At 34.9% G+C, this 26,710-nt stretch overlaps 1 protein-coding gene across 2 annotated transcripts in view; it reads left to right on the top strand.

Annotated features, from left to right (window-relative positions):
* Nucleotides 1–26,710, top strand: part of LOC148651655 (adenylate cyclase type 2-like) — a 109,015-nt gene that overhangs the window by 43,270 nt on the left and 39,035 nt on the right. For both annotated transcript variants that reach the window (XM_088602298.1, XM_088602296.1), the window contains one exon: nt 21,877–22,026. In XM_088602298.1, coding sequence (XP_088458424.1) covers nt 21,877–22,026 — 150 coding nt within the window. The remainder of the gene's footprint in view (nt 1–21,876; nt 22,027–26,710) is intronic.

Below are 26,710 nucleotides of genomic sequence, written 5' to 3'. Positions count from 1 at the left end.
TCTAGCTCTCTAAATCTAATCAACTTCAGTATATTGCATATGTTAACAAAAAGCCAGACCTTTAGGATTACAGTGGCTGACAATATTGTTATAGTGAAAAGGAACTTTCAACCTTGCTTGTTAGTAAAAATACAAAAGTAATGCATACAGATTAGAAATCCAGCCTGTTGGGGAAAAAAAAAAGATTGTTTCCTTATGTACCGTGTTATTTTATTTTACAGCAGTATTCTAATGAATGTGTGTTATGATTATTTTCTTTCTGAATCAAATGCAATCTTGTTATTCATTTTTAGTTGATGTCAATGAGTGAAAGTACCAGGGCAGCACAGTGGTGTAGTGGTTAGCATTGCAGCCTTAAAGGGTGGGGCCCTGGATTCAACTCTGAACCTGGGGTGCTGTATGCATGGAGTTTGTATCTTCTACCCATGTTCGTATGGCTTTTCACCAGGTGCTCTGGTTTCCTTGCACAGTCCACTGGTGGGTTAATTGGCTTCTTGGTGAAAGTGGCCCTGGTATGAGTGTGTGTATGTGTCCGCATGCCCTGCAATCAACTGGGGTCCTGTTCAGGGTGTACCATGCTTGCACCCAGTTGATTGCCGGGATAGGTTCCAGCTCCCTTGCAACCCTGAATTGGATGAAGATGTTAGAAAATGAATGAATGGATGGATGAACTGAAAGCACCTGATAGAGCCAGACCTTTCTTGTTGTATGATGAAAATATATTTTTGGATGCAAGTAGGTTTGTTTGTATTTAAGTGTGAGATTTTCTATATTTACTGTAGTGAACTTTCATCTGAGTATTTCAAAATAAAATTTAATCAATTTGCTATTCGCACTATTTATGGTAGAAATAGTTGCTTTTACTTTTCCCTTTAAAACAACACAGTCCGACATAGTCCATATTGGCTCGTCTTTGAGTTTTTGTTCAAGATATTGTACTGTAATTTTATTTAAAATAAATTATATATTTGTGGACTATTCAGTGTGTTAAGCAGAGCAATATTGTGAGTCCCATTAGATCATTATAATTTAGATTAATATGACTATAAAGCAAGGGTTGCCTCTTGTGTCCTGTAATCAGAATTTAGTTTGTTAGAAATCCATTAATTACTTTTCTATTTAATCGGTGTTTCTGTATACACAGGCTTTAAAGTGAATATTTTTAAAAATTTCTTACAAATCACTGAGCAACACCCCATTTATTAATTCATTTGGAATTTGATTTACAGAACCATCTATAGTCTTGCCTTAGTATTGTTTATGATTTAAAATGAAAAACATTAGTAAAGCCAGGGTAGTGTGATGTTTTTTACTGTAGTTCTATTAACATTACAACAGCAAATACATTTTCCTAATTTCAACTATTTACAGTACAGCAAAGCTGGGCATTCCCACAGTCCTGTCCAGCCAAGATATTCAAATCTTGAGGGACTGTCAGAGATCCCTTACCTGATTCTCACATTTTCATTTTCTTAAAGCAAAAAAGAAAGCATCAAAATACTATTTATAATGTTATTGTTCATTATAATACAAATTTAAAACAAAAAATAACATGCTGCTTTAATGCATGTTTATGTAATTTCAAAAAGGCAAAACAATCCTTGTGAGCAATTTGTTCATGACTGTTAAACATTTAAAAGTCACATGCAACATTATCAAAGGTTAACGTTATAACATTTCTGCTGAAGTCATTGGCTGTTTTTAGGTAAGGCCTTAGCTTGAAGCCTTGCACAGTTTCCATGACATCCGTGGACTAATTCTTCATCCATCACATATAATAGAATGACCAGAACATTTGAGTAGATAAATATCCCATTCACCTAAGCAGGTTAAAGCAATTTGATGGATTACTGTAGTCTGAAAACAATAGATAATATAATCAGTAGCTCAGCTTTATCCCTCTTAGCGACCAAAATGTGTGTCATGTAACAGCTTCTAGAAGCGCAATGGATGAGACATTACAGAGTTGCCTTTGGCTCCCCAGACTCTGAAGTGCTTTGGAGAGAAGCATTACATGTCTACTGTATTTAATTAGTGGATCAGCATTTGAATCCATTCCAGGAACAGAGGCTGAAATTATTTTTTATCTTTCCATGAAATCAGGCTCAGCTAAAGCAAGAAGTGCCACATGTTCCAGGATTAAATACTTTATTGTTGACATATTCTAGCTAAAGGTGTTGATTATAATGTCAACAATAGGAATTTTGCTTTGTGCAAGATTGAAAGTCTGAGGGTCAGAGGTATTCACCAGCCAACTTGGCATGAGCGGAACATGGTGAAATTATGGTTACATGTTTTTAAATCATATGTTCTCCATTCTTTACATTGTGCATGCTTGACTAAAAGATTAGTTAGAAATTTATTTAAATCTCGGCACATACTGTATGAATCTGTACTTTGTAAATGCACATTCTAATGTACTTGTAAAGCATTTTGAGCACCCATGTTGTACAGCCTTAACAGAAATGTAACAATACCCTAACTGCACATTTTTAAATGTCAGTGACATCATGCTCTGTAAAATGTGGTTACAACATTCTATTTGTTCTGAATTTATCATGAATTGAAGTACTAATGGGTAGTTTGCAAAACAGTTATCCAAAAAAAAACAATAATTATCATATAAATTATATACCACTGTTGTTTTGTTAGGCTGTCTGAATTATATTTAACATCACTTCTTTGTAATGTGTTAAATGAAAATGTGAAGTCTAAAGGCCAGTTGAAGGACAGGAAAAAAGCTGAATTAACACCACCCTGTCATTCAGCTACAGTATGTGGTCGGCAGCAGATGTTTCTGCTTTGTGGAGAAGGTGAGATTTCTGCTGTAGATAGCATGTCAAACCCAGCTCAGACTAATTCAGGTAAAGCCCAATTTACCCTGGTGACATGGCAGAAGTCAGTGACTGTCTAGATCTCAACTGGACTTCTGCATGTTGAAACACTCACCATTAATGCATAAACCTGCTCTCTTTTATTTATCAAGTTTTAGCAAATTAACTTCTTAACTGGAAAAAATAATACTTCCAGCAGAATCACAGCCTCCTGTGTTTCTTTTACATATCTCTAAGAATAATCATATGTACTTTATAAAGTTGTTAAGAGTGGACTCTGAAGAGAAGAGAATTTTAGTTTGCCAATGACCCAATAGTGGATATGACCTCAGATCCAATGAATACATTAACATGCATTATTTATTTAAAAATCTTCTTGTAGAAGATGTAGCTTTAGAAAGTGATAGTTCATTCAGTAGGTTGAAACTAATATAACCTTGTCCATAACATTAATAAGAGCCACAAGTAAGAGAGAACAGATTACAGTCACTCAGCAAGTCATGGGTGAACAAACCAAATGCACTGTTATTAATAGATAAGTGCAAAATTAATTATATCCTTAATTTCTTTTTCAATTAAATCCTACTAGAACCGAGAAGAAAATATATGTAAATCCTTCCAGTTCAGTACTTTAATGGTTCTTTGAACATCAATCACAGTGTGCACTAATCAATTTAAGAGTCAGGAAGTTATGGGTAGGCAAGCTGACATTTCTCTTGTTCAATCCATTAAACTTTACTTTTTCAGTACATGTAAAATTGAGCTTCATTGAAGAACTGGCACATTTATTGACTGAACGAGTCCTTGCATAGGAAGTTACAAAGATGTCTAATGTGTATCTTTAAACTAATTTATAATTTTGACTTTAGCAAGATGGCAAAGATTTGGCATTTATATTGCCATAAGTCAAAAGACATTTGAATTCGCTGCTGTGTTACAGTACATGAATATGTAAAAAATCTTTTTAACACAAGTAATATTGTAACTTTTGTATTGCAGAATACATTACTGATAAATTTAACGTTCCTATTTCATAGAACAAAAATGTGTTTTCCAATTCTAAACTATTTTACATAGTTAATATCTGTTTAAGAAGGGGCAAAACATTTTCCTTTCCAGATTTATTTTGGACGAGGCAATATTTACATAATTAAAAAATTGTGCTGATTCTTATATAACCTGAATAGTATCAACATCAACCTACAGTAAATAATGCTTGAACAACAATGCCTGTTTTGCATAATGTACATATAGTATTAAGGAAGAATTAGTTCTCTTCTGAGAAAGCTACAGATTCTTAAATCAGAAGCCACATGATGATTTAACATCGTCAAAGCCTTCTTTGGTCTATATTCAAAAGGTGTTTAACCTTTAATAGACTATTTAATATTTAATGTTTACGCTTTCAAATCACTGAGTTATTTGTTTGCTCTTTTTATACTTTAAAGCACAGGATTCTTAAAACATTCTTTAATAAGACCAAACACTTAGTGGCAGAATTTCAAACTGCAATGACAACAGGAAATTCCCAGCAGTATTTCAGGTACAACTAGTAGTAATTTGAAATGTGCTTTAATTGGATCTGGGCACTGCTTTTGGATCAGTTTATCAAAGTATCCTTTTCTTGGCCCCCAGTGACCTTTCAGTTGTCCCCTGCACAGTCCTGTGTTTGTCAGGTCATTGCAGTGTGTGACAGCTGGACAGTTCCCTTCGCTTTCATCTGTTTTCTGTCCCTAGTACTTTCCATCTGTTTCCTATGGGGGCACTCATATTTCCAAGATGGCTCCAAGCAAAACTTTTAGGCTGATAAAAGTAAACTGTATTTTGACAGCAATACTGATAAATATTTATACATCTGTTCTGTCATTGTGTTAAGAAGAAATAACATGTAAAATGTATCACAGAATTTTCTGGCATTTAAATTCTTATTAGACAGGTTTGATTTTTTGGGGGGGAGGATTTTTCCACTAGGTAAACTTGATGACTGGAAACATTTAACATAATCATGAAAATGGAAACAATGGTTTGTCAAATTACAGTTTTGAGTAAGAGCAGACATGTTATGGTCCAGCAGCTCCTTCATGAAAAAGATATTATAGCACATGGAATTGCAGGAGTTGATAAGCATCCAGTATTCTTTGTGTATGTTTATTTTGTACAGATAATGTTCTCTTTGTGGAAAAAGCATGCAATTGCTTGACTTCTCGGTCACGGTAGAAATTAAAATGTCCTCAAAGTAGGTCATAGAGGAAAGCAGTCATAGAGGACCACAATATATGCAAGTATGTTAAATGAATAATTCAACATAATATCTAACCAGTATTTCTTTAAACATACTTTGATTGCAAACCTTCCAACAAATAAACATTGTTTTAAAAGCTTTTGCAGAGTATATATATTCTATTCCTTACCTCTTATTTCATATATATACAATGGTTCAGAGCAGAGACACAGCTTCTTATAGTATATGTAAATTCATAAGGTTATAATTAAATATTTGGAACTTGCACTCCTCTTGTGCTAATAGGTTTGTATGTTTTTCTCTTGTAATTTACAGAACGTTTTGAAAATTAATTACCCTAATTATTCACATTATATACTGAATATTCAGCTATTCATAAATTTAATTGATCTCTGTGTTAATGTTCCAATTAAGCAGTCTAAGGCTCACTTACTTGTCCAGAACATCAGCAAGGCCAGTCCTATGGTAATGAAAACACAAGTTGCTTTGTATTTCAGAGTTTCTAGATGGCTTAGATGAGAGCATCTGTAGTGACAAAACTTTCCTGAACACTATTTTGATTCTGTGCTGACTATTGTTGTAATCAATCAAAAGTCATGGAGCCACTGTATACAGAAGAAAAAACCCCCTATCACTCAAAGCTGCATTACAAAGAAGAGAAAAGATTTATTAGACTAAAGTCTCACTACTTTAAACTATCCTTTAATTAACTGATTTTTATCCATATAGCTAATCACATCAGCATTTTCAGTTTTTCATGTTTTAAATATACTTTAAAAAAAGCCCACAACTGGTACTGTAAGTGGGTTTCACTACAACATAAGGTTGCCTAAAGTGTGAAAACAGCAAATTCTAAGTAGAATCATACTGAGATACTTAAACATAACCCCAATGCTTACTCCCATTTTTTAAAAGTCCTAAATCTCTGTATACAAAGAATGTTGTATGTTAAAATTTATTATATGATGCATTGCACATAAGGTGCCTTAGATGCTATAAATCAAGGCTTTTACATTATATTGGATGTGGTAGCCAAGAACAGGTTAAGGGTGTACACTAAAAATGTGTATAAAACTTATCTTTATAAAATAAAATCCAAAGAAATGGAAATTATTTTCACCATCGAGCTTTGTTTCCATGTTCATCTCTTGGAAACTATGCAATACACAATTGCAATGCAATATAATAGTGTTTGCATTTTTCTTTACGTAACTAACCTGTCTAGAATGTCAAAACACATAACCTGAAAATCTGGGTTCATTAAATTCCAATTGTTTTCTCTTGTAAGTTATCTTTTGTTCAATATTTCTAACACAAAGAACATTTTAATCTGATAATATTGTATCCCACATATATTAAATGTTGGTTATAATTATCTTATAATTCAGTACAGTCAATGTGGCATTGCAGTTTGTCAAAAGACCTGAGAAATAAAAGTAATAACCAGAGAGAAGTGGTATTATTTTCTGCTTACAGGTTTTCGTTTGTTTTATAAAACAAAAATGAAATACTGAGTCAAGGCAAATGGAGTAACTAGTAGTCTGTCATGGATGGGATTTCGCTACTGTACAAATCCTGAACGAATCAGTAGTTTTGTAGTGAGGTCATTTCATGTTGCCCCCCTAAAGTCTGCTTTCCGGCCAGCCTGGCCAGCCTGCTTCCTCTTACTGGAGAGGCGTTCCTGTCCCCCTGTTGCTCCAGGTGACTGTCTCTGCTTGTTGGCAGTGCTGTTGGGGGGGGACCCAGCCTGTCATCTTTCCTGACCCTGTGTTGGTCCAAACTGCCTGCTGCACTGTGGGTGAGATGGTTCTGGAGTCACACGGGTGAGTACAACAGCAGAGTGACAACAGGGCTGTCAAAAAAATGTTCTCAGTCATACTCCTTATTGGACATTATTTTATCAGATAATAAAAACAATTTTTTTCTTAGTTAAAAAATAACAGATGGATGTTTCCGTAATCTTTTCTAAGGTGCCCCATTTTGTAAAATTGAAAAAATGATTCACGCCCATTATTAATTAATATTTTATCCATATGTTTATGTGCAAACTGAAAATTTCTAAGGATATGTAACAGTAAAAAAGAGAAAAAATCTGAAATATGGTGATTGCATAAGTATTCAGACCAATAAATCTAAAATCTGGTGACAGTACCTTTGGCAGCAGTTACAGCCCCAAGTGTTTTTGTGTGATTCTTTACCAACTTTGCATGTTGGCTTCATGAAATTCTTTTCAAGGTCTGTCAAGTAGCTTGGGGATTTCTTATGGATAGTTTTCAGGTCTTTGGTGGGCAATCCAGTTCCTGGTGGGATGGTGTGTCTCTTGAAAGCAGCAGCACCTGAAGAATTGAGAGAAGTTATTACATTATTCCTATTAAACTAATAATGACCTAAATAAGATTATTAGCGGCTGAGTGGGATGTCTATCCCTGCTCTAGTATTTGACTGTACTTTGCTCCACTTAGCTTTTCAGTCCTTGTTGATGCGAAGCAACCCTAAAGCTGCCAAAACCATGCTTGATTGTTGTTTGCATGACACATTATTTTGCATTTTGACCAAAATGTTGACATTGATTCTTGTATGATAAGTAACACAATATGTATGTGTATAAAGTACACTGTATTTTGCCACAAGTACTGCATGTTCTTGGATGTAAGCACCATGTAGAATGTGAGAGGGTTTTTGTTCAGTAATGCCTTAATTCTTGCCACTCTGCCATACTGGCCAGCTTTAACACATTGACGTTCTCTCCCATCCAGCTTGTTTTTCAAAGTGAATAACTGATTGAAGGACCTTATAGCGGCAAATGGACAGTATTTACTCTAATATCTTGTGAACCACTTTTATTGCATACAGAGGGACTCCCCTGATTGTTTGGCTTCTTAAGATATTTATTACACCTAAATTTATTTAGCTTTGTCTTAGTCAATCTTTGAATACTTTTCCATTATTCTCTCATATTTATTGCTTTAATTTTTTGAATGTGGAGAGCTGTGTGAAGAACAAATATTAATTCAATGACTGCAGCCTTTAAAGAAATTAAATGTGAAAACCATGCAAGGCATTGTATAGATTATTGTGCTTTTTAGAATGGATGTCATAAAGCCAACTGCATCGACAAATAGTGAAAACTCTTTAAAATTTAATGATTCATTAAGTTAGCAGCTATTACTTCACAAAGTTCCAAACTGAAAATGTAATTCTTGTATTTTAATGTGTTACTGTTTCTCTATAATTTTGAAATTTAAGGATACTGTACATAGGGTGGGGGTCTCCAGTCCTACTCTTTTCAAGAAATGACCTGGGATTTTTAATGACCACAGAGAGTAAGGACCACAGTTTTATGTCTCATCCGAAGGACGGCGCCTGTTTACAGTATAGTGTCCCCATCGCTATACTGGGGCATTAGGACCCACATGGATTGCAGGGTGAGCGCCCCCTGCTGGGCCCACTAACACCTTCCAGCAGCAACCTTAGTTTTTCCCAAGAGGTCTCCCGTCCAAGTACTGACCAGGCTCACACCTGCTTAGCTTCAGTGGGTTGCCAGTTGTGCATTGCAGAGTGATATGGCTGCTGGCCATATACAAAGGGGGACTAACAAAGAAAAATGCGTTCATGTACACGTTAAAATTTAGAATGATCAGATAAGGAGAGCAAGCTGGGGTATGCGAAAAGATAATTCCTAATGCAAGAAATTGTAAGGGTTAATAAAGTGATGTTAAACATTTAAACGTTAAACATAAAATCACTTTATTGGCCGTATACAATTTATTGTATTAGGAACTTGTCTTCTCACATACCCCGACTGTCTCTCCATGAGAATCAGGGAAAGCAGCTTGGGGTCAGAACGCAGAGTCAGCCACTTATACAGCGCCCCTAAAGCAGTTGGTGTTAAGGGCCTTGCTCAGGGGCCCAACCGAGTAGGATTCCTCTGCCAGCCGCAGGACATGAACTGTCAACCTCCCAGCCACAGGCGCAGATCCTGAGCCACAGTACCACCACACACTGCCCCTATGTTTGCCGTCAAACATCACTGCTTTTTAAAAAAAGGCTTTTTGGATCTTAAAAATAGTAGAACTATAGCATGAGACCTGGAATAATTTAGGAAAGCATTCAAATGTGAGTATTGTGATTTGCAAAGAAAAACAAATTTGCTCCATGCTATGTACTCAATCCAGCGTTTGGACTACCATTATTGGATTGTTTTCCTGAAAGTGCTGGCTTGATTTATTATTTGCTCATCTGCTTTTGTGTTGTGTGCAGCAGCTGGCCTTGGGTTGGCTCTAACCATCATCTAATTTGATTCAGGTTCCACCTGTTACAAACCCCTTTGCTGGAGTGGCAGCGGTTGACTGTTGTCTGTCAAGAGAATACTGTACATGTAATAGCATTGCATGTACTAGCTGTGCAACTTGGGATCACCAGTGTTTATTTTTTATAGATTTACAGTGTCCTCCAATTGAGATGCAAAAGTAAGAACTGTTATTTTTGTTTTACAATCAACAGTGTTTGTAAATATCATATTTATCCTTAATATTAATCTTATAAAGATTGACTTTTTCTGGAATTCCAGTCATTGGATCATATTAGGACACATATGTACTCTGTTCACCATCCAGTGATTTCACATGATCATAGGTACTGGGACAATTTCACGTTATGTAATTTTCAGAATATAAACAATTTGGATGTACTGTATATCCATTCGAGGTAATAACCACACAACATCTGAGAACCATGGAGTTCACCAAATGCTTTGTGTGATCATTTGAGATGCTGAGCATAAGCCACTTTGAGTTCCTACTTTTGTTCAGACTTTTTTTAGCATGTAAAATGCTTGAGATATGCTAAACCTAAAATAGTATATAAGTAAAAATTCTATAAAATGAGAATTGATTCTTGGTGATTTCAATATACAGGTACATGTGGATTCTCCTACTGATTTTCCTAATTTGGAATACTTTGATTATGATTTGGAATCCAAATCAGATGCTGCAACAGTTTTTAAATTTTAAATATTTTAAAGTGCCTATCTAATATTAAGATGAAATGAAAATATCTTAATTGTCCTTCACTTTACAGTGGGCTTGGTAGTCACTGGAGAAGGTAGATAAGGCCTGAGAGAGACTGGTGCATCTGCGATTAATCTGCAGGAAAGAGAAAGAAAGAAGGGGAAAAGAAAAAGGCAGGAAGGGATGAACCTTGAAAGCATGGAGCCAGTCAGAAGGGCGGGAACATTTACACGGATTTTAATGGGAATTTAATGCAGCGTTTTCGCCTACAACCATTGAGGGATGAATACACCCCATAACAACCTCATAACAAAATGTATAGTTTGAATGTTGCTTAAGAGAAGATTAATTCAGGGAGATTCAAAGCAAGAAATAAAGCTTTAGTACTCTGGAACCCAAACCACTTAGCATGAGGGAAACTAAGGAACTTGAGTCACTTGAGCTGTTATTCCACAAGACTCTTTCCATCGTGACTGCATTGTTCAAACTGTCAAATTTGGCAGTAGAAATTGTGACCTTCGGCAAAATGCCTTTTGTGAAGGGTTTGCAAGGTGTTCTTCTCTGAGGGTAGAATGATACATTGTACACACAATTTTTGAAAACTGTTGACAGTTTCTGGTTCACTAAAATAAGCTGTAGCATTTGCAAAAAAGATTTCAGTTGGCCTCCCCCTCATATTTAATTTAATCCAACATACTATCCACATGCAAAATTTAAATATGCTTGTAATACTAACTGTATTTCAAAATCAGATATCTGAATGAAATATTTTGAACAAAATGGGACATACCACCAAAAACAGTTACATTATACCCTGATATCAAATAAAATATTGAACCTTGCTTTTTACTTTCAATTACTTTGTTTAAATCCCCTTATGGGATTGCAAATTGAATACACCTGATTTGATTGATAAGAATCCAGTGGGAATGAAATGCCACAGGTGGAAAAGAACACATTTGATTGGCTCTGCGGGTAATTAGTTACTCCCCAAGATCATTAATCAGGTGTAAATTACCAGCTGGAAGGACAAGGTCTGCATCTAGGCTGCTGTAAGAGTGGGAGGGACTCAGAAATAAATGTAGAGTCTAACTAGCACAGATGTATTATTTTGACTCCCTGCTTTACCATCAGCAGACATGCCTGCAGTCTTTGTGTTATTAAGAGCTTAATAAGTGTGAGAATGAGGAACTTGCAAGGATTGAGATTTAGGATTTGTGTGATTATTCACTAATTCACTTAGGTAAACTGTTCCGATATTTAGTTTATAAGACTCCAGTGTCTTGTTTGGGAAGATGACTAGTTCCAAATATATTACAGCTGGAGGACTAGTCGTAAAGGTTCATGCCAGGTTAAGCATGTCAGGGTGTTTCTGAGTAGAAAAGGGACAAGCTTGTGTTTCATGTAATGCAAAGAAATGAAGCAGCTGAAAGGAATCCACCTGTTTCAGCCTGCCAGAAATTGAAAAAAGATGCAAGAGCTAATCTGAAGAGTGACTGTGCTACTTAAAAGCTCTGAGGGATGCATGACTGAACAGTAGACTATGCAGGCTTTTCTGAAAGGGGACCTCCAGTACATCAAGTAGCCTGGAGGGGTTCTGTCTGCAAGATGCAATGACAAACAACTCTCAAATGTGCAAGTGTTCAGGTGAAATGTGGGTCAGCCATCCCCACAATATTTACATTATTTTCAGAATCAGAGACTTCACAATGCCCCTAATTATGTACAAAGCTGTATACTATACATATTTGAAAAACGATGTTTAGGACTTTTTGAGACTGTATTGCATTTGTACTATTTCTAAAATATTTTAAGGACATAAATTTGGTATTTTAAGTATTTGAACTTTAGATATTGGCCATCCTTTACACACCCATTCACAATGGTTAATATTTACAATATATTTGTTCTTTTCAAGCTGTATCACAAAATGTCATTTCGGAAATCAAGGGGGAAAAAGACCAGATAAACAAATTTTTGCCTAGTTATGAAAGGTGGAGAAAATAGAACAAGACACTGCAAAACATCTTGACTTCATTTGTTCTTTTCATTTGTCCTTTGAGGTATTGATGTACTGAAAGCAGAAAAAATCTGAGATCTGATGTAGCCAAGAAATCTTGGCTGATTTGTTGATAACACTATCTCTCTGGTGAAAACACATGCCTCTCTCTATGGACTTGACATGTGTCTTTGATACCATCTGCTGAATCAGAACCATGGCATCCAAAGTTGAATCTCCTATCAATTTCTATTTACACTTGTTTGCAAACTTTGTAATTCTGAATAAAGTTTCTGCTTTATCAAATTTCTTACTTTATTCTATGGAAGCAGTTTGACATTGATATGAAATTGCATATATTGAAATTGCATGTCTTCTTCATTTTCATCTAATTCCAATTTAATTTCTCTTAAATTTACCATTTGCAATTTTACAAGTTTTTTTCCTTTCATTTCCAAAACTTAATGTTCAGTAACTTGCACAACTTCAACCCCTGTACTTCAACCATTTGATATTGATGTTTTTTACTACTAAAACTCTGTAAAATTAAAATCCTACAAGCTTCTGATGGTAGGTCAGATGTGCGCATCAGTGCTTCAAATTGATTATTTCTTGGATAATACATTTTGTACAATATATGCATCCATGACCTGACTGAACAACAGAAAAGAAAATATTAGTGTGTACTATAATATCCCAATTCTATTGTAATTTTCAATTCAGCTCTGTGTTTGAGTCATCCCCAAATCTACTGGGGATTCTACAGCATACTGTATCCACAATCCTATGTTGATTCTTAACTCTTATTTAGCCCTGATTTCAAATTCCATAGTGTACAACAACTTGAAAGTGGCACATCTTTTAAAAGTCTAGTTGAATATCTTTGAAGGTGAAGTTAGGAGATATGTGCCTTTATACAGCTTTATCTCTGAGCTATTTTGAAAGATCCTTGAAGATATTGATGAACTTAAAGCAGCAGTTTTATTCAAAATCAACAGTGAAACACAAATCAGAGGACACACCTTGAAACTATTGGGAAGTACATTTAAAACAACATGAATCATGATTCACACAAAAGGTAAAAAGTGATATTTGTAATAGGTCATTTGTTTTCACATATACAGTAAATGCTGTTTTCAATACAGAATATTTGGATGAAAGTAACAAAATCAACGATTTCATTTTGTTGAATGCATTTAGTAATCTTAACATATCCTTGAGTTATGTTGGTGTTGTCAATGTCCTCTTCAGTCTTAGTCTTGTTTAAATTGGACTACAGCAGGAACTATAACCTTAAGATAAAAATAGAACATGGGAACAAGCTTAAAAACAAAAACCCATCATGAGTCCAAATCAATATTGGTCCACATTTTGTATTTGGATGAACAACCTGCATATAGTATACCCAGTTTTGTGCTACTTAAGAAAATTGACTACAATTGGATTACTTAAGAAAAACATAACCAAGCAGATTAATAAGAGCTAATAGTAATAGTTGAAGGGATTGGCTGTTGAGATGTTTTTTTTTAGGTTGCTAGATATTGTAATTATAAACTCCAAGGAATCCTTTGTGTTGCAAGGCATTAATGAGGGAGATGAGGAAATACTGTAATATAAGGAAACAATATTTGAAAGTTTTCTTCCCTGATGTTCTAAGATACCTCTTAGATGCAATATCAATACATACTGTATAACCAGATTAAATAGCATGTAAAAAAATGATTTTGGTGAGAAGAGTTTTGTGAATGAAGAGGTTGCAGTTTAATTAGCTTTCATGCCTCAGTGTTCTCTACCTCTGGAGTTGTGCTTTATCTTAATACTTTAATGATCAAGATCTTGCATTAATAACAGTGTGAACTTTGGGTTTTAAATGAAATCGGCAAACTGATTTTTTAATTATATTTCTGATAATCTGAAAAGTCCCCTTTTAATTTATTCTGTAACCTTACTTCTAAAAACAATAAAATTAAAGCCTTGTCATAAACAGTATATGCCCCCCTATGTTTTTGATATTTTGTTCTTATGGATGAAGTAATATGTTTTTGTATTTACAATATGTACTACTATACTTCACCTTGTCTTTCTAGAACAAAGAGAAAGACTTAAAAAATACATAGAAACACATTGAAAATACAAGCCTAGATATTCTGACCTCTTTCTGTCTTCCCTTCATTTACACCGTGTGAGCACTTATGCCCTGAACCCTTCAATTGCTAGTTTCAGACATTTGGCAAAAACATTCATTTAAATAATACATCTTGGATAAATCTGAGAGAAGATGAAGGTGTTTCACCAGCTTTTCAGAAACAGTTAGCAACAAAATAGGATGCAGTGTGGTGATATATCCAAGGTGAAAGAATGATGTTTTTACAATATTTTTCACATGTGGGTGAAATGTCAAGCTCAGATCAAATACAACCCCCAAGTTCTTTAATTTAGATTGAAATTTAATATAGTGCCATCCACAGATGAGGTTACTGCGTTGGCTTTACAAAGTTCATTGGAGGTGCCAAGAACCATGATTCAGTCACAGTTTAAGTGAAGGAAAGTTTGAGTTATCTACTGTATGCGTTCTATGTCATAGATGCAATTAAACAGAGCAGAGACAGCCACTTCTGTATCGGGTTTAGTATAAATGTCAATTTGAGAATCAGCAGCATAGAAATTATAATTTAGACCATGTCATCTTAATAGCTGAGCAAGTAGGAACATGTACTGGGAAATGTGGAAAATGCTAAATACTAAGGGGCCCAGTATCAAGCCCCTAGGAACACCAGAACATAAAGACATAAAAAAGAAAGTAGTTTGACAAACTCACCTAAAAAGACCATTAGGATTGAGGGTCTATAAACAGTAACAATGATAGTAGAGTGGTAAATGGAGACATTTAAAACAAGACACTTCAAAGAAGAGAGCGGAGGTACACTAACGAGACTTATAAATTAGGAAAGAAGATTATAAATAACTGTAAAGCTGGAGGGACAATCTTGTTATGCAAGAGAATTATTGTCTGTACCAAGTTTCAGTCAAGCACAAAAGATCAAGTGATCATCACTGATGATGATTATATGTTTTTAATCAAGCACTTATACTAGGATTAGAGTGATCATTTGCACTTCTTTTCTAATGGCTTCACCATACAGCAGTCCTAAATCTTTATTGAAATCTTTTTAAGGGTTTCAAGCTCTCCTATAGCCATAGGAGTACTCTTGTCATTGTACTCCATATTCTTCCAATTTCAATTTCTGCATTATTGTACTGTATTTACTTATATATAACTTTTTATGATAAAGTAAAGTTTCAACATTCACAGGTTCAATTATTTGCAAACAAAGGACTCTGGGATATAGTTGGGTTGCCATGTGAAAAAAACGTTGCAGCAAGGTAGATTTCAAATCTCATGTGCTGGATGAAATTTGGGTCTTTCTAGCTAGCACATGAGCCTCATCCTACTCATCATCACATAAGCACCCTACACTTCAAACCAGTCCAGAATGATTTGCCCAGTCACCCAGGCCATCTTATGTGACTGTCAGTTAATGGGCAAGTGTTCTTATTCTTGCCTTGTAGTGCCCTGGGGTTCTCAGACAGGGATAGAAACCCTGCTTTTCACATGTGACAGGTCATATGACTGCAAACAAGTAGGGTCACTTTTCCCACATCAAATCCTGGTGCTTGCTTCTCCTCCTTTGAAATGTTTGTCTGAAAAATAGGGCTATACTAATCTATATCCTTCTCATCGATGAGCTGCTTCAGGTTCTCAGGAAACGCTTCAACAGCCAGGTGATCAGTGAACTCCTCGTACTTTTTAAGATTTTCTTTTTGACAAATATTAAATGGTCTTTATTTTGAAGTGTTACATACACTTAATTTCACTTGCCACCTTATTTAGCTGGTATCTTATGGAAAAAGCTAAATAAGGGGTTATTACAGTAAATGCCACAGGATTATTTGAAAATATAAACTTAAAAAACCATGAGACCTTACTGTAATGTGAAAAATGTTCATACAGACCTACTAAAATACAATAATTATAAAGCAATAAAAACTAAATATTTTTGTCATTTGTATTTCTGCCTGGGGTGTATTTGGTTTATATTCATGAGCTTTGCATTTGTATATAGTATTATAAAAACCAAGAAAATTATTATTTTATAGTATCTCTTTCCTGTCTGCATTGTATATTAAATAGCATGAGTCTCTCAAGTCTTTTTTAACAACCCATTTGTCTTAAGATTCACGTAAGCTTTATCTCTTAAAACCAGCACTGAACATCCAACAATTTTTCTTCAAGTAGGTGAATTGAAGCAGGTCTAAATGCATGTATAATCTGGATGTAAAAGACGTAGTTGAATTCCGCATAATTATTCTCAGGGATAACTGACTTCTTAGATTGTTACAGGGAACTAAAGAAAAAAACTGTATATGACAAATGTGCAAATAAAATCTTGAATTTATGGCTTGAATTGAAAGAAGCTAATTTGTATTGCATTGATGTACATGATTGTTCTTTTTAGTTAAAATGTTGGAAACAATAAACCATCATTTGAATTAAATGAAATGTTTATTGTGATTGTGGCAGATCGTACGTGTTAATTCTTTTTTGTGAATGTTTTGACCTAAAACTGTTACCTTTTGAGCATGTACCATAAATGTGCTGTCTAGGGCATTTTAATGTATCTTTCTTATATTAATGCAGAATGTGAACATCAGGACCTAACTATGTGAATGAAATAGCTGAACCAATATCAGAGGCTAGTTCTACGGCAGGTTAAACCCAAGGTCATTTCCCTCTAAAGAAGGAAAGGGTGTTGAAGACTAAACTATGGGATCCTTAGTATTATTTTTCAAGGTACCTGTATAACAATAGTTTTTTAGGGTGTTTTTTGTTTTCTGCATCTAAGAAAGACATCACATGGTGATGTGGATCTGACTGATATTGCAAACAACTAATTAAATAAGACACACAGGGCATAAATCTCTGAGCCACTGTGATTTTTAATTACTCTTTATGTTAAGTTGTTCTTAACATATAAACTAGTGAGCAACCTTATTTGCTGCCTGCCAATTAAAGATATAAAATACCAGTAGCTTCTTTCCACATTATTTCCTGTGGTGAGGGAAAGGCAGTGGTAGATAAATCAATAGATTACTGCTAGAAGTATTGCAGAGCACAGGATGTAGATAATGAGAATGTTTCCAATCACTTTTACAGTTCCATTGCTTAATTACTAAAAAAACACCTCCCAGTGGGTTTGATAATGGTCTTTTGAGAACAACAGTTTCTTTTGAGGTAGAAAACACAGGGAATAAACTGTACAGATACAATGTTTTATGAGGTGGATACATTTTAGTAAAGTTTCATTTAATGTTAAAAAAAGTGGCATTGATCACTTTTGGGTTTGCAGGCTTGCAGGAGACATTGTCTTTAGATTCTCTATGTGATTATTTCCAGAATCGAAAACATGGTATCTTAACATAGCAATCATATTTTTAGGAGCAAAACTGAATCCTTGACAACTAAGGGGCCAATTAAATTGCATTGGTCTTAAATACAGTATCTACGGCGCAGTACTTTTCATCTAACAAGAGGGCAGCCAATTATTTTAAAAGGAGTCTTGTCATTATCTGAGATTCATATATATACAGTATATTTCTCTAATAATACCACTCAGAAGAATGAGTAGTATACAGTACAGCCAGGCGATGAATAAGAATAAATGTTTTGCTGAAGCCTATGAGAATAGAGTGTGTTCTCTGCAAACTGTAGACTGCACAATACAAAAGTTATCAGTTATGCAATTCATATCAACATCTTAGAAAACTGCTTTATGGAAAGCATAGGTAACTTGCATAGGTAAGATGTGCTAAACAATCTGTATTAAATTAATGTTACTTTCACAATTCTAAAATTGGCTTTTATGCAATCTCTTTCATACCGATTGCCTAGCACACGCTATTCCACAAGAAACCCTAATAAACCTTTCAGTCCATAATCAAACCCAAGGCTTCTGAACTGTGAGGTAGCACTGTTAGCCCATATGTAAAATCAGTACTCTTATAATTTCATAGACAAGAAGAGGCTATGGTAGATGTGCTAGTAAAATTTGTAGAGTTACAGATTTGTTGTTTTGTCTTAATGGAATGTTCAGTATTCTTACTGACGACATACACCTAAAAACAAAACCTCTAGATTATAAATGACATTTCTACTTATGGCATTTAATCAGATGCTTTCATCTGGAATCATTTTATTATGACACGGGACAATGCACCTCTCCATCAGTATTTTTCTCTTCAAAGATAACAAATAGCTTCTATAAAATATTAAAATTGCCGCTGCTCTTTTCCTCAATTTTGAATATTACCAGGACTAGATGTTCTCATTTTCTTTGATGTGAATGTAGAAGACATGATTTGTGAAAGAACCACATGATTAAAAATGAAGCATCAGTACTGTTTATCTAAAATAATTTAATATTAAAATGTGTATGTAGTTTTCACTTATCATGTGTGGAGCACTGAATTATGTTATTTAGAATGTAGATAACATTGTTATTAATTTATAATAAGAAGAATACTTGTGTTTGCAAGAAAACCTCATCTAGAGCTAACACTGTTAACAAAAGTGCTACAGTATGTAGCCGAGTTAAAAAATAATACAATAGTACAAGTTAAATGCCATATAGATAAATGCAGCACTATTATAGTAAGCATATGAAAGTATGTTATACAATCAAATAAAAACTATATGATTAAATACCAATAGTGTGTCCACTTAAATACAATATATAAACTAAACTTGTGTAATTAAAAATTGTTTAACCAATTAACAGATCCTTAATGCTTTAATTCAGTGTGTGTTAAATCATTTCCCCTCATTTTATTAAGATGGCACCATACTTTTACTGAAATAGCATTATTATACTGTTATAAAGAATAAATGTTATGTTTAATATAATATGTTGTGGTTATCCATACAGAATTTTAGATTGTGTATTGGTGTTTTATCTTTGAGTAAACAGCAGCACAAAAATGCAGAAACACTCAGAAGAAAATCCACCTTTAGGCAACTTAAGAAAAAAATGTAAAAAAAATAAGTTATCATAATCATTGGCACAACAGCACCATCTCCATCCTACATCTCAAGCACAGTGTTAATACCTAGGGTGATTTTGGTATTAATGACTTCTAAGAAGTAAAAAAATCTGTTATTGCCATCACAACGAGGGAATAATCTGGCATTGGACTAGGGATGTTTACGTTTCAGTAGTGAACCATTTGAGAATAAAGTAAACTAGTGTGTGTTTTCATCACTGTTAAGAAAAGGTAAGGGCTCTGAAATACTGTACATTTACCGTTAAGATTTTTTGGAGAAGTTGTTAGGAAAACATTAATTAAAAAGTCTGAAATATTATATAACAGTAAATTAATTGGTGATAAGAATTTTTGGAAGCCTTTAAAACACTACCCTTCACAACATCTTACAAAATATCATTTATATCTGGAATTAATATCTGGACTCATGATACCAATAAGTGAAAATATATATTTATATATTTTTATTTGAATATTGTGAGTGATCCAGTCTCTCGCATTGCATACGTCAGCATACTTTACATATTTAAATATATACTCCTGTTATGATACTGCAATGAGATTTAATTAGAAAACTCCTGGTAACATTGTATTTTGACACAGGAGTGATTCCAATTGAATTTATTTTTGGGGGCATGTGTCAGGACTCCTTAACCTGTTAGAGTTACTGGAAGACCTAAAATGGTAGTATGTTTTGTTGATCAAATGACATTAAATCAGATTATGGAATTTTAGAAAATAATATGGATTTTGTATTAACTTGCTTTTCAGTATATGTACAGTATTCTAACTGTTCACCAATGTATGCACACCATAAGTAATGTGTGCATTTATGCCCCCCTGCTGTGAAAACCTTTAAATAATAAAATAGAAGATGGCAGACAAAACATTCTAAAGAGAAATAGATGGTATTCAAGTTGCTTTCTAATATATTGCGTGATTGATGTTTTTTTTTGTGATGTCACATTACTGATTTAATCAAGGGAAAAGCTGTATAACAAGTCTGTCCTCATAATGTTGCTATTTTTACCCCTTTTATGCTATTTGTTAAAAGCTATTTTATTTTATTTTAAAAATGCTTAGGGATTATTATGGAGCTGTTTAAAGAGTACTCCTTTCTTTTAAGTTACCCTCATTAGATCTTAAAGAATAAGAAATGATAAAAGTGCAAGCCTTTCATGATAATTTCAATAGTCAAGTGTCTAGGTTTCTGAAAACGGCTAAAAGCAAAGTTTTTTTCTCAACATTCTTTGCCAGTATTTTAATAGCATGTCCTGCCTTAGGAAAAATGGCTCCCCACATGAACTTGTATTTTCACTCTTCACACACATCTAAGTGCTTAGTGTCCTTAGCATCAAAAGTTGAACTTTTTGGTCACAATGAGAAATATCTTGCATTGTTAAAACAAAGCACTCTCTTATAATAGAAAAGAACATCCTGACTGTGAAGCATAGTGGTGGGAGTGTCATGATTTGGGACTGCAAATTCTCAATGGGAATCCATTTTCCGGGCCATCCATTTTGTGAGCTCAAACTGATCCAAACTGGGTTATGCAGCTAGACAACAATCCTAGACATACATGGCTGAAGAAGAAATCTCATTTTGGACTGTCCAAGTTCAAGTCTGGATATAAATGAAGCTGTTCATGCAAGAAAACCCTCAAAACTCGAAGCGAGTCTTTAAGGAATAATTAGCCAAAATTCCCAAATGAGTCATGTTAACAGTTACAGGAAACATCTCTCTGAAGTCATTGCTGCTGGCAGTACTACTACAGTAGTTACTGAAATGAGGGATTTACATATTTATTCACACAAGTACATTTGTTGTTGGGTCATTTTCTTAAGTAAATAACCCAAATGTATCTTATGTCTTTGTGTCATACATTTAATATCTTCACCTTTTATGAAGACCTTAATAAAGATCTCATCTTATTTTAGGTCTAAAATATATCTGGGGGTTCGTACACTTTTTGTTGGTACTGTATATTGTAACGCTTACGGCCGACAGGCGCTGTGTAAGAGCCGGCGTACCAGAGCGGGTGACGTCACCGCCCTTCCCTGTGATAGCAGGACCACAGCTACTGGGCTGTGGAGAGATCTCTCTTTGGCTCACGGGGCTAGGTCGCTGCAGAGAGACGCGGAAGTCCCGGGTTCGAGCCTCCAGTCGGGATGGGGCCGACCAGATGCGGCAAGGGCACCCGCCTGAGCCCCCGTTGCGTTACATTGGTGTCAGAAGTGGGATGGGATAGCCCTTCGCCGGGGACGGCGATTTAAGCGGGGGAGAGTGTAACGCTTACGGCCGACAGGCGCTGTGTAAGAGCCGGCGTACCAGAGCGGGTGACGTCACCGCCCTTCCCTGTGATAGCAGGACCACAGCTACTGGGCTGTGGAGAGATCTCTCTTTGGCTCACGGGGCTAGGTCGCTGCAGAGAGACGCGGAAGTCCCGGGTTCGAGCCTCCAGTCGGGATGGGGCCGACCAGATGCGGCAAGGGCGCCCGCCTGAGCCCCCGTTGCGTTACAATATGCAGCAGTGTAAGACTATGCAAATGCCACTTCCAAACATAAAATTACATGAGCTCACTATATTGTCAAATAATTACTGAAATAAGTGAATCATTCTGTCAACACACAGTATGTCCATATTCTTCACGTAAAGAATTAAAGTCTTGTTTTAATCTGCTTATTTCCCTCCAGATTTTGGCCAATATCATAATCTTCATCTGTGGAAACATGGCCGGGGCCTATCACAAGCATTTAATGGAGCTGGCTCTGAAACAGACTTACCAGGACACCTGCAACTGCATCAAATCTCCCATCAAGCTGGAATTTGAAAAACGTCAACAGGTTTACTTATTATTAACGCTTTTCATATAGAGCAAACCCATACATTTTATTAAAATAGCAAATGTTACTTAGTTTTTAAAATTTCTACTGGTTCCACTTTGTGTGCAATCAACCTTATTGCATAAAAGCACAATTCTGAAAACAGTCACAGACAAAAATATTTATCTAATATATTGTATTAAAGGTTGTGTAGCGTAACCTACCTGAGATAACTGCAGCCTGACCATGAGGATGAGGCTAACTAAATTCCCCTTCACTTTCCTGAAGAAAGAGCTACTGCAAGAGAGTAGATGGGGGTGGCAGTAGATTGTGAGAGAGATGTGCCAAGGGAAATCCAGAAAGTGAGGCAGATATATGCATAGGAAGGAGAGTGAAAGAAGTCAGATTTTACCTTCCTTTAAAATGTTAAAAATTCAATTTGGGTCATTTAATAAGTAATGTGGATTTGTCATATTACTTTTTCACTGATTCAGATTTAATCTCTCTATCAGCAACAACGGTAATATCAGGTTAACCATCTTTCTAACAATTGAAAAAGTAGAATTCTTAAAATGATTGCTTGGGGGTTTTATATGTATAGCAAAGATAATACCCACAGCAAATGAGGAAATAACAATTAAACGGCTACTTCATTAAAAAAGAACCAAAGGCATTTAAGATTTGTCCCACATGCCTCCTATTTATCGAATAATTAAATATAAAGTCCCTTACTGGCATAACAGAATATCCTGGAGTAATGATTTACTTAGAGTAACAATATCAAGCCTCTTTCACACAACAGATAGTTTCCAAATGAACAAGTAAATTACTTGTTTAATTCTCTTAGTATAAAACTGAGGATACTGTAATTAATTTAAATGAATTAACATTTTAATTGATTTGAAATAACATTTACAATGCTTTTATAATCATGTTTTTATAGTTTCTGAATGAGAAGTCTTTTTTTAAAGGAATGTGTTTCTAAGGTACAGATTCAACCAGAAAATAGAATTGGCACACAAGCAGGCAGCTCCCCATCAATTTAGATTAAAAAAAATAAAATTACAAATAACACATTATTAAACCAACATGCAAATTGGTAATTGGAAAAAACTGTACTTACATTGACTATTAAATGGATTAAGTGTCTTGGCCAAAAATGCAAATGGGAAAACCGTGCTGTGGATTTACAGGCAGATACTGTAACTGACAACTGTCACCATATCTTTCAACTTGTTGCAGTCAGGGGAAATAAGGCTTTGATATGTATGGAGGTCTTTGAAGATTAATGCAAAACTTAAGAAGGTGAACTGATTTCTCTAAGGATATGAGTCATGGCTCTGAATAATTGAACTTACTTTATTCTCAGCAATAGCAGCTGATTCTTGAACAAACATCACCAAAATGTGAAAGAAAATGAGGTACTGTATCATCCATTAAATATAGAATGTCTCTTTTGGTTTTCATCACACAACTGAAATCCTGTGAAAATCTTTACTCACATGGACACATTTTTAAGGCAAAAGCAAGGTTATTTTTTTACTGCTGAAAAAGAATTACTTATTTAAAAGTTCACAGTTCTTAATTCACTTTGGCAACTTACAGAGTATATACAGTATATTAATTTCATATTCGAATGGATTTCTTGATTACTGTAATTACAAATTTAAAGTTATGCCAGCAATGGTTTATAAATTGTGTTCAGTCATTCAAAATATTATTTACTGACTCCTCCCTGAACTTATGCAGTAGTTTCAATAAGAATATATTCTCTGTAAGATGAGCAGGGATGACATGTAGTGTCTTGTCCTCAAAGAGGAGTGAAAAGGTACAGTATATATTTCTCCAGGCTCTACAAGAGGATGCTGGTCTCTACAATATGAAATCTGATGCAAAAGGTTTCAAACTGCAAATATGCAAAATCACAAATGCATTGCTTCAAATGGTATTTCATTTTCATAGTAGGTCTCCGGTTTAACTCTGTTGATATCATGTGATTGTGCCCACTACAGAAGTGTCAATTTGTTGCAGTTAAAATTGATAACAGTCTTGAAATGTCCACTATGTAAATTAGTTTAATTTCTTATACCTATGTAATGTCAGCCCTTTCTTGCTATGATAGTTTAATCACAGCTTTATACAGTACATACTACAGACAAACTATATTTCTTTGATAGCAAAGATTGAAACATGGTATTGTTTGATAACATTAAACTGTGAGCAGTGGAAGAACTGCAGCCATGCAGTTGGAACATGAATCTTCAAGTGCAGAGAAGGCTGGCCAGGTGTAGGGCGCTGGGGTCCCAGAGTTTGAATGGGACAGGTTTCTTCCCGAGAAAGGAAACACTGGACATGGAATGATGACCCAAGTGGAGTCTACCAGGGTTCCAAGGAATGAGAGGAAATCTGTTTAGATTGGCAAGGAAGAGCACTGGAAAATTTAGTTTGTTAGGAAATTTTCTGTCCAGCTTTCTCAGGGGAGTAGAGGGTTGAAGAGCTCTTGTGAAGGACTATCTTTTTAAATGCAAAGCAAGTACTAATAGTTTTATGTAGAGATGGTACAAATCCTGCCTTTATGATCAACTGAAATAATAAAATGCATACCAGTGCTTAGACACTATAACATTACAGAATACAGAATGTGCAAAAAATGTTGTTTTTTTTTAAATAACACAGTTCTGTCAAATCACCTAAGCAAAATCCAAGCATAAATCTATTTAAAAACAAATTCCAAAAAGGTGAATGTACTGTGAGGCTCTAGGTGCAATTTAGATTAATCCCCTTTTGGTGATATCTGGGGATGCTTTAATTTTGTGAAACTGTAATATTGTAATGTCTATTGATGTATTGATCTTTTGTAATGTCTCTGTGCGTACCTTGAAATTAGTGAATGCTGACCTCCTGTTAGTTTCCAAAGTCCATTTAAATAAGGAAGAAAGTCATACTCCTTTGGGAGCTAAACAGAACCCACTTACTACAAACAGTACATTGGTTTTGGAATATCACCCCTCTTTACATCAGGCACTTTACATTATCTACTACAAAAAGATCATTCAAATATAATTTTATATCATATTTAGTTGACCAGGTTTAACTTTTTTAATTGTTTTAATTATAATGAGTGAGGGGTGGCCTATTTAAGTGTGAGGAGTATTAGAAAACTGGGTTCACATCCATTTTGAAGATCCTAAATTTCAGAGCAAGTTACAAGTTACAAATAACAAACGGTTTTACTCTCCTTTTCTCTCCTGAGTGAGTAACTGTGGAGTGTGTTTTAGGTAGTCAATGTGATATGGCTCCTTATCATACTGTTTGTCTAAACACAAACCATAGGGAATGTGCTGTTAAAGAGTGTGCTGTACCTGACTTTGCAGAATATATGGAATGCAGAAAAAGACATGAATATGCAGCTTCAATAGGTCGACTGTGGTAGTGTATGGACATAGGATTATGCATTGGATTTCACAGAATAGGAGATTTTCATTTTCATTTTTGTTAGACTCAGTAAGTTTGTTTAAAATATCTTTAAATTGAAAAATGTAATGCTGCTGTGTCTTTGGTAAATGGTGTTCTGTGTAATTTCAGCTAAAGTTTAGTACATTATAACTCTGTTAATTTCATTTTATAATAAAATAATGGACACTTAATTTACAGATCTAATTGTATCTCCACTGACAAGTCGATTTATAAAAATTAGGGTCAGACATCTTCAGAAGATCAGTTTCAAATCAGTATTATTTCATCAAGTGTCTGGTTGGGATAATATTGAGGACCAACTAATCCAAATGCTAATTTGGAAATTACATGCATTCCCTCAAGTCTAAGTAGATAAAGAGGTTAAGACCTGAACCATGCCTTATGCTATGTTCTGCTGCAGAGATGTAACGAAATGTATTAGGGCAGGAAATTCCAGGCGGACATTGGCTAAAAGGGTCTCGGACAGTAATAGGTTAAGTTATTGCCCTTGATAATGTGAAGAAGAGTTGTACTAACTTGCATGTTCCCTCATTGTGATCGGTGGCAGGAATAGTAAACAGCTCATCAGTATGATTTACTTGCTGTGCATGATAATAAAGTACCAACATTTGCCTTGTATGCTGACAATTTTAAATGTTATTTTTTTCGTGATTTTGCACGTCTCTACTGCATTAAGATGTGAGACAACATTTTTAAAGGAAGCTATGAAACACACAGACTGTGCTGCACTTCTTTCTACAAAGGGTCATGGCGTTAAATGGTGAAGTCAGTTCCATTGTTTCTTTGAAGAAACATCTGAAAGGATTTGAGATGAATCAGCTACTGAATACTAAATGAGTTCAAAGAGTCAAGATGCATGTTAATTTAAATAAACAATATCAATTACCATTTACTATAGTTTTACCCAGTGTACTATATAGAAAATAATGTAATATTTTATTATTTTATTAAACATCCATGTTAAGTCTGGTCATCTTGCAGAGTGATTTGATATGAACTAGAATGTCTTTAAATTCTTAAATATGAAATTCCATCGATCCATCTATTATCTATATTTCCTAATACAGGGTCACAGATGCCGGAGTTTATCCCAGTAAGCAATAAGTGCAAGGCAGAATACACCATTGCAGGGCACATACCTGTACAAATCCAAACAAGCACATACTCACACCAGGGCTCATTTACATAGAAGCCAGTTTACCTATGACCATGTCTCTTGATGGTGAGT

This window comes from Lepisosteus platostomus, chromosome 12 (genome assembly GCF_059453375.1).
Source record: "Lepisosteus platostomus isolate fLepPlt1 chromosome 12, fLepPlt1.hap1, whole genome shotgun sequence".
Lineage (NCBI taxonomy): Eukaryota > Metazoa > Chordata > Actinopteri > Semionotiformes > Lepisosteidae > Lepisosteus > Lepisosteus platostomus.
Note: the sequence above shows the minus strand (reverse complement) of the source record. Positions and strands in the feature narration are given on the sequence as shown.